Genomic DNA, 20,168 nt, shown 5'->3' on the forward strand with positions numbered 1-20,168 from the left:
TGTTGTCAAACGAACGGGGTCACGTTTTAGTTTGACACCCCTTTAACACGGAGTTCACACACACTAACAAACGTTTGTTTTGATAGTGTGCGTGAGCGCCGGTTAAAAAGTGACAGTTCATCACTTTTTAGTTTGACTTTGACCAACCAACGGGGTACAAACTAAAAAAGTGTCAAACGAAAAAGTGACCAACCACCGGGGGTTGAGTGTAAATGGTCCTATAAACTATTGTGTTTTGTATGTTTATAATAGGACCTAACCAAAAAGAAAACTCTGGAATAACATTTTTTTTGAGATTTTGAGCATCAAGTTTTTTTAAATGAATTTTACAAAGTTTGTTAAGAAATCATTAACAATATATTTTTCGGTTATTTAACATTTAACCATCATTGTAGCTGCATATAATTTGATCACCCTACAGAGCCATTACCGTCAAAATACTCACCTGGTTGGCATCCCTGCATTCACCGGTAGTGCGAGCGAGAAAGCCTGCCTCGTTTTCATTCAGCACCATTCATCTTTCTCTTTCATTCAACACCTCCCTGCAGAACTTTCAGTCTTGAATGTCGCGGCCTCCAGTGTAGTCCAAGTGACAGCTCGGTCGTCCAGAGTTTTGTTGTTCTTTTTCCCGAGGTTGGTCTCTCTCTTCGTTTTCTCACCAAAGGGAGAAAAGAGTCAGCCAGCGAGCAGAGCAAAAGTCATTGGAATTTTCGGGTGGTGTTGGGCGTCGTGTGTTCGTGTTGAGAAAGGCCAGTTTTCGTGGTGAAAAGTGCGTTTTTTCGAACTCGGGAACGCGTTTCGAGCAGTGGGCAAAGTGCCGCAAGTGATTTGTGTCGAGTGCGCGTTCCGGGAGCAAGGTAATTTGGCCGAAATGGTCAACTTTTTCAAACCACTCACCGTGGGCTCCGGGGGTCGGGAGAGGCGGAGAGGTCCTCTTTTCCTGTGGTCCAAAACGAGAGGAGGTTCCTCTTCTTCGGCGAAACACGAAACGCACACACTCACGCGTACGTGGTTGTGTTGGTGCTGGAAAAGTTTGTGTTTCACTTCTCGCTGCGTTTCGCTCTCTTCTCTCACTGTTTGTGGTTTCGCTCTCACGGATTTTGAATGCACTTGTTGGCAGTGTTGCCAAAATGATACACAATTTACAGTTATCTTACAAAAGGCGTGATTATTTTTTTTGCCTTCTTCACTTCAATGAGGCTATAAAATCTTTCGAAAAATTAGCTTTTTGATTTTACCTCCTAGACTCACCTTGACGTATACAACAAATTACAAATTACTAAGCTTCGGAAGACTGTAAAAAGGTGGATTTTATAAGAATACCCGTCATGTTAAGGAGTCATTACACTACCGCAACCAAACAAACTCGCACTTTTCCGCGTTTGACAGTTTGCCAAACTCGCAAACTTGTTGACGTTTTTACAAACAAATCCAGGCAAACAAACAAAGCAGACAAACTGGCATAATGTCAAAAAGTACGAGTTTGTTTGTTTGTTTGCGGTAGTGTAATGCCTTCTTTATGCATATTTAGAAAGTTTTTTCTATCTAACGAGCTCAAAAGATTAAAATCTGGCAACCTTATCAAAAGTTGTGAGTAGTGAAGTCAAGATTGTCATCGGCGACTTAAACGCTTAAGTCGGCTAGGAAGAGGAGTTTAGACCGGTTATTGGGAGGTTCAGCGCCCACCAGCAGACGAACGAGAACGGCCTACGACTCATCGATTTCGCTACCTCTCAAAACAACCATACGTAGTACCTTCTTCCAGCACACAGCCTCCTTTACAAGTACACCTGGAGATCACCAAACGACACGGAGACGCAAATCGACCATGTTCTCATCGATGGTCGACACTTCTCGGACATAATCGGAACCTACCGTGGCGCGGATATCCATACGTCAAAAAGATCCGGCACCGTCGTCCGCAGCAATATAATCTGGAGCGACTCAAGGATCCTGATGTCGCTACCCAGTACGCGCGGGAACTCGAAGCTGCGTTGTCTGACGACGCCCCTCTGGAGGCCTGCTGGAGCTATATGGAAGCAGCCGTCAACGCAGCGGCATCGAGCGTTATCGTGGACCGAGTTCGAGTTCGAGCAATGGCAGACGATTTGGAGTCGTACAAGCAGTTGCGAAAACAGTAAACCCATATCTTCCGGGATAAAAAGTGCCGCCTGGAAGAGTTGGAGTGCCAGGACATGGAACAGCTGTATCGCTCCAACGAATCGCGCAAGTTCTACAAGAAACTCAGTCAATCCCGGAACGGCTTAATGCCGCGAGTCGAAATGTTGCAAGGATAAAGACGGGAATCTTGACAAATGAGCGTGTGGCGATCGAAAGGTGGAAGCAGCACTTCGACGGGCACCTGAAGGCCGTTCAGAGGCGGATCTGGGACACAGAACAGTTACCGAAGGAGTGGAAAGAGCGAGTAACATGCCCGATCTACAAGAAGGAGACAAGGTGGAATGTGAGAACTATCAAGCCATCACTATTCTCAACGCGGCCTAGAAAGTGCTGTCTCTAATCATCGTCTGTCTTCTGTCGGAGCGAGCAAGGATTTCGCTGGGATGTACCAGGACGGTTTCGTTGAGAGTGCACCCGATCGAATCGCGCAAGCGACTGCGACAAGGCGTCGGTATCTCCGGCATCTGTTTCAACATTGGGCGCCTATGCCGACGGCATGGATATTGTCGGCAAAACGTTCGAGGAGGTGGCTAGGAGGTACACCGAATTGAAGCGGGAAGCGGAGAAGGTTGGATTGAAGGTGAATGTGGCGAAGACGAAGTCTCTGGATAACAACCGATAATCGTGCCTACTATGGACTCCACAAGACCCAAAGGTCTGGTTACCTTTCCCGGCGTACAACCGATTGTTTTCTACGGGCACGAGACATGGACGATGCTCGAGGAGGACCTGCTAGCGCTTGATGTTTTCGAACGGCGAGTGCTTAGGACGATCTTTGGCGGCGTACGTGAGAACAATGTATGGAGGAGAGGGATGAACCACGAGCTGGCGCAAATATACGGCAAACCAAGTATTCGGAAGGTCGCCAAGAGAGTTAGATGACAACGCATCTGGAGACAGCTCATGACCCGGAGGTTGTCCGGGTTGTCAAAAAATATATTTCAACATATAAACAAGACAGTTCAACAGTTTTTTAAAAATTCTCTGGCATCCCTTCCCCTACGGGTCAATCTCCGGTGTCGGTGTGTCCTCCGCGTAACTTCTCAGACTCTCTCGCGTATTGCGTACGGTGTTCCTCTACGCCTCAGAGAGAGAGAGAGTTTCGAGTTCCATGCGCGCTGCTGAAGAGACCGCGACTTCACCATCGCCAGCAGCAGCAGTCTTGCTCGAGAGGAACATCGTCGCGGTTCTCTTGAACACGGTCGTCCGGTAGTTTGGTTTGTTTGAAGAGGTGGTTCTTCCCATAATATAACAAGAAGTCTTCTAAAGTTGTGTGTGTGTGTCTGTGCGGGTTCGTGTGTGTGTGTTGTTTCGTTGCAATAATAATAACAAAAACAACAACAAAAGTTCCTTTTTCGAAGCTGGTTCGTTCGATGTTCAAAGACTTTCTGGTAAAGCCATTTCTTAACATTGTTCCTTTCTGCCTTTTTCAGATTTTGGGTGGATCAACCTGCTCGGAGAAGGGCGCTTCCTGGTGTCGCGGCCGGAATTGACGGATGCCACGGATTTCATACATACAAGCGCAAGAAGAAGAAGAAAAAATAATTTCGTACAGTGTGAGAAGAGTGTTCGCTGCAGCGAACAGGTCCGGATTCCGGAGTGTCTCCTCCTGGATTTGCCGCTGTGAGAAGAATCGCATATCTCGAGGTGGTTCCAGAGCGATTAACCGGTTGGATTAACCGGAAGCAGAAGTGAGAGGATGTAATCGATAGTGTGTAGTTCAAAAATTAAAAAAAAGAAGTTTCCTTAGCTGAGGAAAGTGTGTCTCTTGTGAGTGTCTTGTGGAAAGTTGCGTGAAAAGCAACGAAGGCAAAAAAAAAGTTGCAGGAAAACACAGAGATTGTGCCACACGATTGGCGCTTTTCCTCCTGATTATTATTTATTTTTTGCGCTTTCGACGCACGACGACGGAGGAGAAAGTGAGTCGAGTTTTGCGGAAGTGATTGCTCGAAGACACGGCGGCCCCGGTAGCGCTGGTCAACCTGGCGGGTCGATCGATGCTCGATTAGGCCGGCCGCCTGGACGTGGAGCGGGGGGTTTTTCGCGCGTGGTTGTGTGAAGAAACTGCAGCCTCTGGTGCTGAAGTAGCAGAAGGCGGAGGAAGAAGAGAGGGCAAACCAGCGGGGCCAGCATGGCCGAGGAGGAGCTGATGGTCGTGCTGCGGAAGAGCGAGGACGCCACCTTTGGCTTTTCGCTGCTGCGGACCGAGGTCTTCCCCCACGTCATCTACGACATCGTCGAGAACTCGCCGGCGGCCGAGTGCGGAGAGGTAAGAGTCACCGGGAAGTCGTTACGTTAGACACGAAGAAAAAGATGCTCGTTAGAATGATGTGGTTGACGAGCGAAGCGAAGTGGCAATCGCGCCTACGCTTGGGGTTCTTGACTGGGAGTGGGGAAGTTTCGTAATATCCTTTAGAGTTGAGTATTGGCGTAGGAATGACTATACTTAGACGAATTAAGGGCACACAGATGTTGGTTCCAAAACTTCTCAATAGTCTGGAATAAACGTTCCATCAACAAAGTTTTGTTCTACTCAACAACTCTAGATCTGATTATTAACCCTTGGGCATGTTATTTTTACTTAGAACAGTAATGTATACCTTCAATGACTGTAACTGATGAGGCAATTCATATTAGCAATGTTCTGGACTCATTGAATTCTGATATTAGTGAAATACGGCGGGATTGGTAAGCAAAATGCTTATAACAAACGATCGTTTATTCATCTAGGGTGGCTCCGTAGACCATTCACCTTACAAACACCATTCAACTCTAAGCGAAACTTACTTGGGGACACCGTGGAGATTTTCCCTTATCCCCTTAAAAAAAGTAGAGCATCAACACTTCCCGTTTTTCCGAATTATTTTCCTTGTCCTTGAGCCGGAAACTGAGGTGTTGAGGATCTGGTTCTGGTGGAATTGGTTCAACTCGTAATTATCACTTCCCAGGCTACGTGGACTTGGACAATCATCACATCACATGGCGAAGTCCAGTCTGCAATTCGCTAAAATCACCGTCCTCAAGCGAAGCCAAGCAAATAAAAATGAACTAATGTAACAAAAAAAATGCACTTTTGTCAATATTAATAATTGCGAGAACACCCGAAAATGTATTGCAAAAATAAAGCGGCCAGCCCTACGTTGTGTTTACCGCAGAGAGGATTATGAGCAAATGGATCACAGAATCTACAGGGGAGGAAAGATGCGTGGACATACCGTACCAAACGTTCCGGTTGATGATTGCTTTGGATTTGTGTAGGGTGCAGGCCTGCAAAATGTTTCCAACCCAGCGTAAACATGAAGCAAACCAAAATGTCAGTTCACTGCTAGCATGTGACTGTAAGTCTACTGTGTCCGTTCAACCACTGACGCCTGACTCGTGCCGGTCGGCTGCTGGAGAATGAGAGACGTGAAAAAATGAGCTACACTCACTCAATTCGTGTCGTATGACTGACTCGTAAAATCCTCTTAAAACACTATTTTGACTATTTTTAAACAATTGAATGGTTCTAGACTGTGCAAAACACTTAAAACAACCATAACTTATATTTCAAATTACATTTCCACGCATAAATACCAACTTTTTGTGTAAAAACTTGTTTCTTTATGTGTGTGCGTGCAACGTTGAATGAGCGTTGGTCGACTACTGCTTCGCATTGCAGCTGCACAGTGAGCTAAGGCACTCACGACTGAGTCGGGTTTGTTTATGTCACGGTTTTGCGGTTCAGTGAATGGATCTGAAAAAATCGTGTATGCGTCGCCGATTTTCGCGTCAGGACCCCTGACATTTTCAGCTCTGGTAGGGTGTATGTTAAGTGTGAAATATACACAGTAAAAAATTGTGTAAATTTTGAAGGTGCAATTTGGAAAGGTTGAATATTACCTCTTTTGTGTTGTAATTTTACATCAATTTAGACTGAAAAAGTGGAATTACACCAGAAAAGTAGTAAAATTACACATTTTCAGAAGTAAATTACACATTTTTTCTGACATAAAAGATGTACCCCTTTCGAGATGTAATATTACCATGACTTTTTTTCTGTGTATAGTAATGTTTATAAATCATTTATCATGTAATGAATTACCTTCATACCAAGCTGAAATATTCAGAAAATATAGGTAAAAAATCAGTAAGGAGAAAATTTTTGGTAGAATCAAGATCATAAAGGGTTTTTTTCATGAAGTTTACAAAATAACGTATTTTCGTGATAATTTTTGGATTGTACTCTAAAAGTTATAATACAGTGAAACCTATTCAAACAATTTGTGAAAATAACAGCATATTGTGAAAAAATATCTATGCGAAATTTCCCGTCGTTCGATTCCCAGATTGCTAATTATTAAAATTTGGTATTTAAATTTATTTTGTAATTTTTTTTGAGTATTTATGCTTTTAAATTTGCTTGATAATTATTAATTATTATACAATTATTTAGAAAAAAAACACGTTTAAATGTAAATTCTTTCAGAGTTTGAGAAGATTTCAAATGAAAAATTCATTTGTTGAATTTTACTTAAAAAAAATAAAAAAAATATATAAATAAATTGAAATTGAAATTTGATAATTTTTATTCAGAGTTGGTCAAAAAATAGTTATGGCTAAAAAAATACCAAGACAGAGTTAGCTTTCCATATTTTTTTTTAAATCAGTTAACTGTTCGAAATTTCACAAAAGTATTAATTTGTAAATGAATTCTGACCGAAATATGGGTCATTCCAGGTCAACTGAGTACACTATTGGACTCGACCTTCACCGATTTGGACCAAACTTGGAGGGAACGTTTATCTATCGATAGTTAACAGAAATCCCAAGTTTGGTGCTGATTGGACCATCCCTCTATTTTTGGCACCGCCCTCTTTTTTGGCGATTTTCTAAAAAAAAATTTTCTTTTAATCATAACTTTGCAACTATTTGAGCAAAAGACTTTCTACAGGTTGCATTTTATAGAAAATTGTCCAAGGAATTCGATAAAAATAAAATTTTAACCCTTAAATGCCCACTAATATTATATTTTATTGTTTTAAGTATAAAAATTCAGTTTTGACCAATTGCTTATATTTTTATTTGTTTTATTTTATCACCATCGTGTTCCCCGGACAATTTTACATTATAATCAATGTAGCCTTCAAACTAAAATGAACTATTGACGAGATACAGCGATTTTACTGAAAAAAGTTTGATTTTGCGCAGCACTCGGAAGTTCATGTTGTACTTTTCAACAAAAAGGAATGAATCTCGCATAATTCGGTTTTCATATGTGAGAAACTTATTTCGGATTTGAATTCATAGGACAGAGTGCAGTGCAAAATCAAACTTTTTTCAGTAAAATCGCTGTATCTCGTCAATAGATCAAATGATGTAATATTACCATAATATTTTTACATATATAAGGAAGCCTACACACAAAAAAATATTCCCGAATGTTACATCATTTATGATGTAATAATTTTGCAAGTCAACATTTAAATTTAAATGCAATTTGATGTAAATTTGCAACAAATTATACGTAAAAACACGATTTTACGTGTGATTCAACCGTTTACGTCGAATCTCAAGTTTACACCAACTGAGTTTACATGTAATTCTTTTTTTTCCATGTCGAGTAAATTAACATATTTTTTTTTCTTTGTAGATTAGTTTTTAAATGGTTTTGGAACGATTTTGAACTCGAGCCAAAATAATTATGTTTTATAAATATATTGAAACTAAAATTTTACTAAACAGGTTTTGTGTCAGAAAAAATGTGTAAGTTTGCTTAAAAAAAATTGTAAATTTACATTTTTTATGTGCAATTGAAATTTTTCCACAAACACGGAAGTAAAGTTACATGATAAAAGAGGTGATATTTATCCTTCAAGCTCAAAACTTTTTATAATGATTTTTCAATAAATGTTAAAATGTTTTGCCTTTTCCATATCTCACACCTTAACATGCTACAAGATCATTTACAAATAGGTCGAGATTCTCATCTGAGGAAAAAAAACACACACACACACAAACAAACTTTTGACGCTTGACAAATTTATGTGCACTAGAACTAAAGTCTTTCGTGCTGTTGCTGCTTTATATGCTAAGTTCTAGAAGCAGTTGCACCACGTTTAGGTGCGCGATTATGCAGATTTCCACCAACTCAAACCGACAGAACCGATTAAAACTCTTACGACCACGACTTGTCCCTGGTTGTTGTTGTTCTAAAGCGTGAACTACCTTCATGGGATTTTTACAAGTTTATTTTTTGTTCTGAACAGAGCTATTAGAGGAAGGGGGAAACTTCCTTTTTTCATCTTCAAAACTATTTTCGTCATGAGTACAAATTCCATAAACAAAATTTCAGAAATTGTCGTAAAAAACTTTGAGTCATGAATGTTAATCACTTTTGTTCATGAATTCATGAATCGAAATTCATGATTTCTTGAACATTGTTTTTGCGTGTAGACACAATTGATTTCAAATCAGCTCAAAAAATTGCCCGATCCCCCCTAAACCTTGGCACAAATTCGAGGGGCTCGGGGTACTTGAATTCTCGGCACAGCTTGACGCTGGTGACACTTGTACCGTGTGTGTGTGTGTGCCAGGTTTGGGCCGGGGGTCTTGGCAACGACAGGAATGCGTGTAACTACGCGGGGCCAGGAATGCTGGCAACCACTTTGTAGGGGCCAGGAATGCTGCTACCTCCCGTCGTGGACCGTTGAAGCTCGGATTTTGGTCCAGTTGGTGTTGCAAAATCCTCAACAGATGGTTAAAAAGGTGGGACGGCTTCGTGTTTGCCAAGCCCTCGTCGGAGTGGCCTCTGGCGAAGAGGTCGTAACGACTGAATTTAAGGTAAATGTCAGGTCAATGCTGCTGGTTGAAGATTTGGGTGAGAAACTAGTACTCGTTAATGGGAACATGGTCACATTAAATTTTAAGTGTATCGAATGAGCTTCAAGAGTTAAGCTTAGAAAGCTCAAAAGTGGATAATGTAACTCCGGAGGCTTCATCCTTTTGCAGCCACCTCTCTTGGGTTGCCTTTGGCCCATTTTCATGCAGCTCACGCCTGAGCTCGTTATTTCCAGAGCTTCTTAAGGGAGATTGGGAAACATTAGAATAAAGTTAACATTATTAAAGAATTGACATATATATTTTTTTAAAGTACTGAGAAAATCATCTCGTTGATGTGATTTTCACTAGTTTCAGATGTAATATAACAAATTTTATTTTACACATAATCTGTCTTAAAAGATTGTGTCTTTATTTTTTTACACATTGTATAAGGTAAAATTACATCAAAAAGAAGAGAATTTACACCTTAAAATTCTCAACTAGCCGTTTTTCCACATTGTGTAATTGTGCACAGTTAAAAAATTTGGAATGCTGACAAAGTCGATATTTGATGGTTGTACACAGAAAAAAATGAATTTTAGAATGTTAAAAATTTGGTAGGTTGAAAAAATGTGAACCTGCTGAATATTCATCTCAAACTGATGAAAATTCACCAATTCCTGATGTTATATTACACAACAAATTTTGCCACAAAATCTGTCACCATTTCCTGATGAATATTACCATCATTTTTTTCTGTGTATGTTATCTTTTTGTTATCGATGGGTAATTCTTTACCAACTCACACGAAATCGGGAAAAGTTGCCCAGATCCCTCTTCGATTTGCCTGAAACTTTGTCCTAAGGGGTAACTGAAACTTTGTCAAGGGTAACTTGATTCCCTGATGGGAATGTATCGGACTAACATTCCCATCCACTTCCCCGTGACCCTACCACTGGTCGTGGCCGGCGCCGGTATTGATCAGCATGATAGGGGCCTTTGAGAAGTTGCGAAGCGAGGAAAGATAGCACCCACTTATCTTCCACGGCTCGTGGATGTAACTTCTGGAGGTCCTGGTCAATAACGGAGTAGCAACTGCGGGTGGGCACCTATGCTTATGCTTATGCTAGGGGTAACTTTTGTCCCTGATCATTTTAATTTTTTTCGTAAAATGTTTATAAGCAAACCCCTTTTTTATCAAAACTTTTGAAATTGTTACACTCTAAAACATAACCCTGCAAAGTTAGAAAAAACACGAAATTTTAAAATGAAATTTTTTGTTCTAAATGAAAAAATTACCCTTCTGGGTCAATGTAGATCCGAAAAGAAAATTAAATTTCCCTTAAAATGACATGTTCCAAAAAATGTAACAGTCGAGTTACGGAAAATGGCAGTCTTTTTAAACTTTTTTAGTGTTTTTTTTTTCGGAATTCTGAGTACGCCATCAAATCGGGCGTCTAATTTTACATAAAAGTCCCTTTGACACCAAATTTCTATCTCATCACCGTTTCAGGCTGCAAATTATTCAAAAACACCTCTTTTTTCGCATGTTTAAAAATGGAAGGGGTCATCCCTCCGTCACGAGATATCAAAAAACGGACCTCAGATTCGTGATCAGGGACAAAAGTTACCCCTTAGGACAAAGTTTCACGCAAATCGAAGCGGGGTCGGGTCAACTTTTCCCGATTTCGTGTGAGTTGGTAGAGAATTACCCAAATGTTTGAATTCTGATTTAAGTTAAGGTAATCAAACTATTTAACAAAATTCAACATTGAATTCAAATTGCTGTAAAAACAGCAATTTTGATAAAGTTTACACCACATTTAAAAACACACGTTCATAAATTTGTAAATCAGGAAGGTGTAAAATTGTATGATGTAATACTACCTAGTTTATGATGTAACATTGCATCAAAATTACCGTATGTGCTCTCTTGTGCTGAGTTTGCTGGGATTCCTACACAGAAAAAAATATGTGAATTTACTCGACACGGAAAAAATGAATCACATGTAAACTCAGTTGATGTAAACTTCAAATTCGACGTAAACGGTTTAATCACACGTAAAATCATGATTTTAAGTATTATGTGTTGCAAATTTACATCAAATTGCATTTAAATTTAAATGTTTAATGACGTGCAAAAATCTTACATCATAAATGATGTAACATTCGGAAATATTTTTTTGTGTGTATGTACACAATAAAAAGTAAAATTTTGGAGGGCTGTAAATTTGAAGGTTAAACATTACCATTTTTGTAATGTTACCTAGATTTATGTGTAAAAAAAGTTAGATTCAACAGATATGATAATTGTAAAAGTTCCTGTTGCAAAATTACACTTTTTTTTTCAACACAAAACCAGTAAAATTACACACATTGTTTTTAACTTTGTGGAATAGTTTTGCTGCTTTTCGCAAAAAAAGATTTATTTTTATTTTTAAGATGAGATGTTGTTAATTTTTTTCCTATACCCAAAGGAGTTATCATCTAAATTCAAAATTGCAAAAAAAAAGAGGCAAAAAGTTGCCAACTTTATGATTAATGCAAAAATAAACGTTAAATAATGAAGTCTAAGTTGTACTTTTTATTCAGCGAAAAGTAATTTTTTTTAAACTAATTTTTAAAGAAAAATTTAAGGATTTGGTGAGAGCAAAAATTCAAAGAAATTTTTTTTCGATCCATAAAATTTTAGATTTCAGATTTAAGGATTTTATGTATTTAAATACATATTAACGTTAAACTTCACAGTAAAATAGCGTTATTTTGGAATAGTGCGTCCATCCCGGGAATTCCCGGGACAAAAATCCCGGGATTTTTCCAAAACCGAGAATTCCCGAATCCCGGGATTTTTCATATTTTGTCCCGGGAATTCCCGAAATTGAAAACATATCAAATTTTGGTCTAGGAATTCAGATTTGGTTGTGGAAATTAGTAATCGATAAGCATTTTAAAGCATTAAAATTTGTATTTGGTATATAACAGCATTAATTTGACAGGGAAAATTGTAAAAAAAATTGTTTACAAATCCGCAAAATGCTTTGCACCTTAGATATTTTCTACTAAATTTTATTTATTTAAAAAAGGCTTTTTATTATATTCATGTATATTTATGACTTAAAACTTGAAAAAAAGCATAATATTTTAAAAATTATTTAGCTATTCATCATAAACCGACATCTGGAGCAAATCAGGACAAAAGTAACAAATTTAGACAGCTGTTTAAGCTAATTTGTTTTTTGAATAATGTTCTGATTGTTTTGATTGGTTTCGATTACAACAGGAACAGATCAAAACAATTCGTACACCGATTTCCAAATTTATTGCTCTAAAATCTCTTGTACCTATTCAGATTAGTGCGCTGACCACGGGGACGCGCTGTCTTATTTTTGCATGCTCATTTTCATTTCTTTTGTGCCGCTGTTTGTGTGCTTGGGTGCGTGGTTATTATATATAGGTGAAGGGAATTTATTAAATGATCATTATATTGCATTATTATATTTATTTGATTATATAACCACACTATATTTTACACTTAACACATCATACAAAACACATATGAAACTGTAAACAGGAGCGTTTGGTACGGTATGTCCACGCATCCTTCCTCCCCTGTAGATTCTGTGAAATGTGATCCGTTCTCAGAATCCTCTCTGCGGTAAACACAACGTAGTAGGGCTGGCCGCTTTAATTTTTGCAATACATTTTCGGGTGTTCTCGGATGTACTGCAATTATTAATAATGACAAGAAAAGTGCTTGGGGCGTAATCTAATCACAAGACTTTCCAGCATGCTTTCATCGGACTGGCTGCGTTTGTGTTAGATTAGATTAGATTAGATTAGACTAAAATCTCCTGTACCTATTCAGACTGCAGTCCCGATTATCCCCAGTTGGTAGTTGGTTGGTAATGACTTAAAGATATTTTTTTTAAATATGTTTTTAATTATTAAACATAAAATTCCAAACTTATCCAAAGTGTTGCATTGTCTGGTATAATTTTATTTCTTGTTGTTTTAGACACTTTAATTGAAATTGTATAAGCTTTTGTAGTTATATTATATAACTAAAAAATAAAAGAAATATATTCAAAATTCTGGTACACATTTTTTAATGTGTTTTAAACTATCTAAAGACTGCTGTCCTTGTTCAGATTGAAGTGTAGCTTATCACCATTAACAGTTTTGAGCTAATTGTATGATTTAAGCAAGAAAAACGTAACAAATATAATGAAAAAATAGATTTTTTGACTGCTGAAAAAATTTCCCGGGATCCCGGGAATTCCCGGGATTAAAAAAATATTTTTCCCGTTTCCCGGGAATTTCAAAACCCGGGAAAATTGGACGCCCTATTTTGGAAGTAAAAACATTTCAATTTTTTTCGATCTAAAAATTTGCCAAAATTTTTTTTTCAAGCTACTTTTGATCTTTAAAAAGCATTGGAAAGAAGAACCCTTAAAATATTAAAAAAAAATCTTAGGTTGGAAGTTTGACTTGACTTGTGTTATGTGACTTTGCCAATGTTTTTAAATTTGTCATTTTTTTCTGGGGTCAAATTTGGCTGTATTTCTTACTAACATTTCCTCTATATTATGTGAAAATAAGTATGCAGTAATTTTTGTAGTGTACCAGACTATGCCTCTAAGCATTTTTTTACAATTTAAATGATAATGGTATCGTTCTATAGTAGAAAATGTGAAAAACAAGCAAAAAATTTAAAAAGTGACTGTAAAAACATGAAAAAACTAGATAGGTAAAAGGTAATGATACGACTTGGAGAAGTAAGCCAAGTATTAACAAAAACAAACATAAACTAAACAAGATAAATGTAAATTAAAATACTAAAAATGAAACAAAAAAAAGCTTGAAACAAGAGAAATAAAGTTTTTTTTAGAACAAAAGTTTCTCAAAATGACCTCCTGAACAAGGGAAAAATAATTTTTTTCTAAAGAAAATGGGCAGTAGAAGGTTAAATTCAATACGTCTGATTGTTTAAGTGAACTCCGAATCACCTTATTTTAAACCATTTTCACCGCAAGGCAAAAAGTCCTCTCTTTTTTATTTCCGGTTTCTTTACCCATCTTTGAGTACGGCTGCTGCTGCACTTTCCCAGTTAATGCTTCCATTACATTCAGTGTGTGTGTGTGTGGGTGTTCCAATGCTACCAGCCTTATTCGAAGGTGGTGGCTGATCCTTTCAGAATTATCCCACAAAAAAATACACTGAAATAAGTTCCATTCATACAGGCATTACTGTGTGGCACAATGTTAAGGCGCACTCGCCCATAAGTTTATTTTCGGTATGAATTATCAAAATTAATCGAAATTCTTTCCGCCTCAGTGCCGGAAAAAGTTATTATCCTTGACTTGTGCTATGTTTGCTGTATTTTCCCTCGCAGCAATTTCTTCATTTCGCTTCTTTTTTTTTTCGCCCTGCAAAGAAACGAAAGTTTTTCCCTCTCTCAGGACCGCTGAAGTCGTCCTCGCCGGACATGGTGGCGCCCCCCAACTGCACGTGGCATTACGGGGGAAATTTTTGCCGATGTTAAATTGAATGTGTAATGTCGTGCGCTCTCTAGGTTTTTTTTGTGTCGAATTTTTAAGGGGAAAGGACGTGGGGCCATTAGTCTGGGAAAACTTACCGAGAAAAGCAAGGACTTGGAGTGCAATGGTCGCTTGGAGGCAATAATTTGAGCCAGTAATGGCGGTGAAGTCGTTTATTGGGGGGTTTGAGAGTTGTATAGTCGAAATTGAGATGTTTATTGATCAGAAATTGGATGCAGTGTGAAAATGGCGCTTAATCAGCAATTATACCAGTTTTATACCAGCTGGTATAAACTGGTATAAAACTTGTTAATCGTCAGAAAACTCTACAAAAAACATGTGTGATACAAAAAGAAATGATTTTACGCATTATGCATCAACCTTAACCCCAATTCAATTCAATTTACAGCAACCGATTCAAAAGAAAACTTTCTCCCTCCCTCCCTTAAGATTTCCACCCGAAGCAGGTATTGGTCCTCGGCCGTGTAAGATGAGATTTACTACGCATTTACATTTTACACTGCGACGTCGTCGTCGTCTGTCACTCAAGCCCTCTGCTACCGTGACACTTTCATTATATGCGAAACCTACTTTAAAACCGACGGCGTCGTCCAACTAACGTTCCCTCTTACACGGTAAAGTGTGATTTGCTGTTAGAGGGTACTCGCTCTCTCTCTCTCACTTTGTTTGCCCAACGTGTTGTGTTTGTCGTCGTAACGAGTCGTTTGTGTATTATGAGCAGTTCTCTAGGATTTCGGTCATTCGATTTTTTTTGTATTTTTTTATCCGACTGAAACTTTTTTGGTGCCTTCGGTATGCCCAAAGAAGCCATTTTGCATCATTAGTTTGTCCATATAATTTTCCATACAAATTCGGCAGCTGTCCATACAAAAATGATGTATGAAAATTCAAAAATCTGTATCTTTTGAAGGAATTTTTTGATCGATTTGGTGTCTTCGGCAAAGTTGTAGGTATGGATACGGACTACACTGGAAAAAAATAATACACGGTAAAAAAAATTTGGTGATTTTTTTATTTAACTTTTTATCACTAAAACTTGATTTACAAAAAAACGCTATTTTTAATTTTTTTTATTTTTTGATATGTTTTAGAAGGCATAAAATGCCAACTTTTCAGAAATTTCCAGGTTGTGCAAAAAATCACTGACCGAGTTATGAATTTTTTAATCAATACTGATTTTTTCAAAAAATCGAAATTTTGGTCGTAAAAATTTTTCAACTTCATTTTTCGATGTAAAATCAAATTTGCAATCAAAAAGTACTTTACTGAAATTTTGATAAAGTGCACCGTTTTCAAGTTATAGCCATATTTAAGTGACTTTTTTGAAAATAGTCGCAGTTTTTCATTTTTTTAAATTAGTGCACATGTTTGCCCAGTTTTGAAAAAAATATTTTTGAAAAGCTGAGAAAATTCTCTATATTTTGCTTATTCGGACTATGTTGATACGACCTTTAGTTGCTGAGATATTGCAATGCAAAGGTTTAAAAACAGGAAAATTGATGTTTTCTAAGTTTCACCCAAACAACCCACCATTTTCTATCGTCAATATCTCAGCAACTAATGGTCCGATTTTCAATGTTAATATATGAAACATTTGTGAAATTTTCCGATCTCTTCGAAAAAAATATTTTTGGAATTTTCAAATCAAGACTAACATTTCACAAAGGCCAAACATTCAATATTACGCCCTTTTAAAATGTTTGTCTTGATTTGAAAATTCCAAAAATATTTTTTTCGAAGAGATCGGAAAATTTCACAATTGTTTCATATATTAACATTGAAAATCGGACCATTAGTTGCTGAGAAATTGACGATAGAAAATGGTGGGTTGTTTGGGTGAAACTTAGAAAACATCAATTTTCCTGTTTTTAAACCTTTGCATTGCAATATCTCAGCAACTAAAGGTCGTATCAACATAGTCCGAATAAGCAAAATATAGAGAATTTTCTCAGCTTTTCAAAAATATTTTTTTCAAAACTGGGCAAACATGTGCACTAATTTAAAAAAATGAAAAACTGCGACTATTTTCAAAAAAGTCACTTAAATATGGCTATAACTTGAAAACGGTGCACTTTATCAAAATTTTAGTAAAGTACTTTTTGATTGCAAATTTGATTTTACATCGAAAAATGAAGTTGAAAAATTTTTACGACCAAAATTTCGATTTTTTGAAAAAATCAGTATTGATTAAAAAATTCATAACTCGGTCAGTGATTTTTTGCACAACCTGGAAATTTCTGAAAAGTTGGCATTTTATGTCTTCTAAAACATATCAAAAAATAAAAAAAAATTAAAAATAGTGTTTTTTTGTAAATCAAGTTTTAGTGATAAAAAGTTAAATAAAAAAATCACCAATTTTTTTTTTACCGTGTATTATTTTTTCCAGTGTAGTCCGTATCCATACCTACAACTTTGCCGAAGACACCAAATCGATCAAAAAATTCCTTCAAAAGATACAGATTTTTGAATTTTCATACATCATTTTTGTATGGACAGCTGCCGAATTTGTATGGAAAATTATATGGACAAACTAATGATGCAAAATGGCTTCTTTGGGCATACCGAAGGCACCAAAAAAGTTTCAGCCGGATTAAAAAATACAAAAATTAAAATTGAAGAAAAAAGACCGATTTCGTAGAGAATTGCTCTTATGCATTTGTTCTGGACAAACATTTGATAAGAAGAGAAGGTTACTTTTAAATAATAAAAGGAGAAAGTCAGCGAATTATACCAGTTTTTTTTAAGACAAAAAAAACAACAAAATCTAAAATTTCAATCTTTCTCAAAACTTGATCATAAAATTGTTCAGCCGGGCTTGTCAAGAGATGTAAATATTCACGGGAAAACAACAAATGTGAGAAAACAAGGGAAAGTGCCAAGCATGTTCTCTCTCGCTGTGCAATGATAACGCCAATCCAAGAGATGAAAGAACACACACCGTTGACGCAGGGAACTTTAAAACTGTCAGTCATCTTACTGGCAAGTTGGCATTGCTGTTTTTGAGATCTCTACGCGTAAAGATGATTGTTTTGTTTGAAAAGAAATGATAAATTCCCCTGAAAAAATGTTTTAATTATATTTTTTCTACTTTTGACAATTATGCTGGCAACCCTGCTTCAAGTTATGAGTTCTTAAGAAAAATGTTAATAACTTTTCAAGGCTAATTATAAATGAAAACACTCTTCAGGAATCGTCTTTTTTGACCTCGTTAGAAACATTCCAAAGAATTATAAAAAAATAGATAATTCATTTGTGAATTTTTTCCCGGGCAGACGGTAATAACAAAATTAATAATATTTCAATAACAAATCCTGTTAAAATAACAAAAAGTGTTATTATTTTATCCTGAAGTTCAACTTCAAGAAGAAAAAATAATAACAGTTTCTGATAAAATAACAAAATTTGGTATTGAAGTGATATTATATTGGAAATGTTTAATAACATGCTAATAAGAGGAAATGTTATACATTTCAAAAACCCTCCTAATAACAAAATTTATTATTCGTTCGGTATACTGTCTTAGAAATAAAATTACCATAAATCGCCCAAATGGAAAAGTTTCTAAGTGTCCATAACACAATCTGTTATTATTTTTTCTTTTGTTAAATACATATGTTTAGATCTTTGAGATAATTTTGTCTAATTTCGTCGGGGTCATTACATTCGATTGTGCTGTACACCAATAGACAACAAATTTGTCACCGGTCGCAGTAGCATAATTGGTAACGCGGATCAGTACCGTTGATCAGTTGTGGGTTCAAATCCCACCTGCACCAAGTGGAATCTTTTTCGCCATCTCTGAAACATTATTAGCAGTTGTTGTAATACTTTAATATCGTTGCTTTTAAACAGCTAAAATTATTCTAAAAAGTTGAAATTTTGAAAGTTGATTTTTTTAATTATTTGATATACCCCCTAAGAGACTTTACTAAAATTGGCTAGAACTATGGGATAATTTTGACCAATTTCGTCGGGGTCATTATTTTGGCCATGAAATGGGGTCCTTAAGCTAAAATTATTCTAAAAAGTTGAAATTTTGGGAAGTTGATTTTTTTAATTATTTGATATACCCCTAAGGGACTTTGCTAAAATTGGCTAGAACTATGGGATAATTTTGACCAATTTCGTCGGGATCATTATTTTGGCCATGAAATGGGGTCCTTAAGCTAAAATTATTCTGAAAAGTTGAAATTTTGAAAGTTGACTTTTTTTTAATTATTTGATATACCCCCTAAAGGACTTAGCTTAAAATGGTTAGAACTGTGGGATAATTTTTACCAATTTCGTCAGGGTCATTATTTTGGTCATGAAATGAAGTCCTTAAGCTGATATTATTCTAAAAAGTTGAAAATTTGAAAGATGTTTTTTTAAATTATTTGATGTACCCCCTAAGTGATTTTACTAAAATTGGCTAGAACTATGAAATAATTTTGACCAATTTCATCGGGGTCATTTATTTTACCTTGAAATGGGGTTTCAAGCTTAAATTAATCCGATAAAATTAACTTTTGAGAATTCATTTTTTTTTTTAAATTTTGTTATATTCCCTAACGGAATTTATTTATTTATTGAGAATTTTTGTAGTGTGAATAACAAAAACTGTTATTATTTTCACAGAGCCAGGAAGTCGGAGCTGACGTTGAAGTTCGAGCTGGAGTGAGACCTCAAAGACTGCATCGGATTCAGCAAATTTTCAGCAACTTTTACTTGGAGTCGGAATCTGCGAAGTCGGGTATTTTTGGAGAGCTGAAGTCGTCGTTGACGTCATATCCTACATCCAGAGTCGGAGTTGTCTTCAAAGTATGGATTCAAAGTCGCTTGGAGGTACCCGACTCTGCAGCCCTGACTAGTACAAAGGAGTTATGGCAACTGCAGGTTTATTTGCAAATTACAAATAAACCAAAACAATACCGTTTTTGTTATGGAGACATACCAGTTCAATAACATTTTTTGTTATCATGCTGCTCCACCTCTCCGCACAAAATAACAAATCTTGTTATTCCTTCATGATTCCTTCTGTGTTATTGATTTGTTATTGCAATAACAACATAATAACAGTTTAAGTTATTCTTCGAACAAATCTTAGTTATTGATTTTTGTTATTTTAACAACTAATCCGATCATCCCAATAACATATTTGGATCTTCTCACAATATCAAAAACTGACCTTCCCAAGTTATTTCCGTCTGCTCGGGTTCAAAATAAGTTTCAGTTGAATTTTGAAATTTATTTTCAGATCGGTCCACAATTGGCAGCTTAATTGGAATGCCTTTTAGTAAGGCTGACCCCAAAAAGCAAAAATTGCCACACACAGCTAAACTATATGTATCTCTTCTGATCTCCAACCCCCAGAAACCACATCACAGCGAGCGAGGAAACCCTGATAATGATGTCAAAATTGTTTTGATTTCGTTTTCTCTCTCGTTTTGTTGCAATCTCGCCGGTCACACACAAACCGCATGAAAAAGTCATTAGTTTCCAATTTTTGGTCTAGTCGACAAAAGGCACCACGAAAAAAAAACATGACAGTTTCACCCCAGCCAGAGGTTCATTCATAATTGCAACTGATTGTTTTTGGAGCGCGGCCATTTTCGGTGGGGCGCATTTTGGCTGGACCAACATTTTCAA

General features: G+C 36.8%; 1 protein-coding gene across 3 annotated transcripts in view; it reads left to right on the top strand.

Annotated features, from left to right (window-relative positions):
* The first annotated feature begins 576 nt into the window (after window positions 1–576).
* LOC120414508 (PH and SEC7 domain-containing protein) overlaps window positions 577–20,168 on the top strand; it is a 162,114-nt gene continuing 142,522 nt past the window's right edge. The window contains exons 1-2 of one of the 3 annotated variants that reach the window (XM_039575710.2): window positions 577–857; window positions 3,615–4,450. In XM_039575710.2, coding sequence (XP_039431644.1) covers window positions 4,313–4,450 — 138 coding nt within the window. In that variant the 5' untranslated portion in view covers window positions 577–857; window positions 3,615–4,312. Of the gene's footprint in view, window positions 858–3,409; window positions 3,546–3,614; window positions 4,451–20,168 lie in introns of those variants that run through there. The other 2 variants (XM_052706835.1, XM_039575712.2) reach the window with 2 other exon arrangements.

The sequence above is a fragment of the Culex pipiens genome, chromosome 1 (assembly GCF_016801865.2).
Source record: "Culex pipiens pallens isolate TS chromosome 1, TS_CPP_V2, whole genome shotgun sequence".
Lineage (NCBI taxonomy): Eukaryota > Metazoa > Arthropoda > Insecta > Diptera > Culicidae > Culex > Culex pipiens.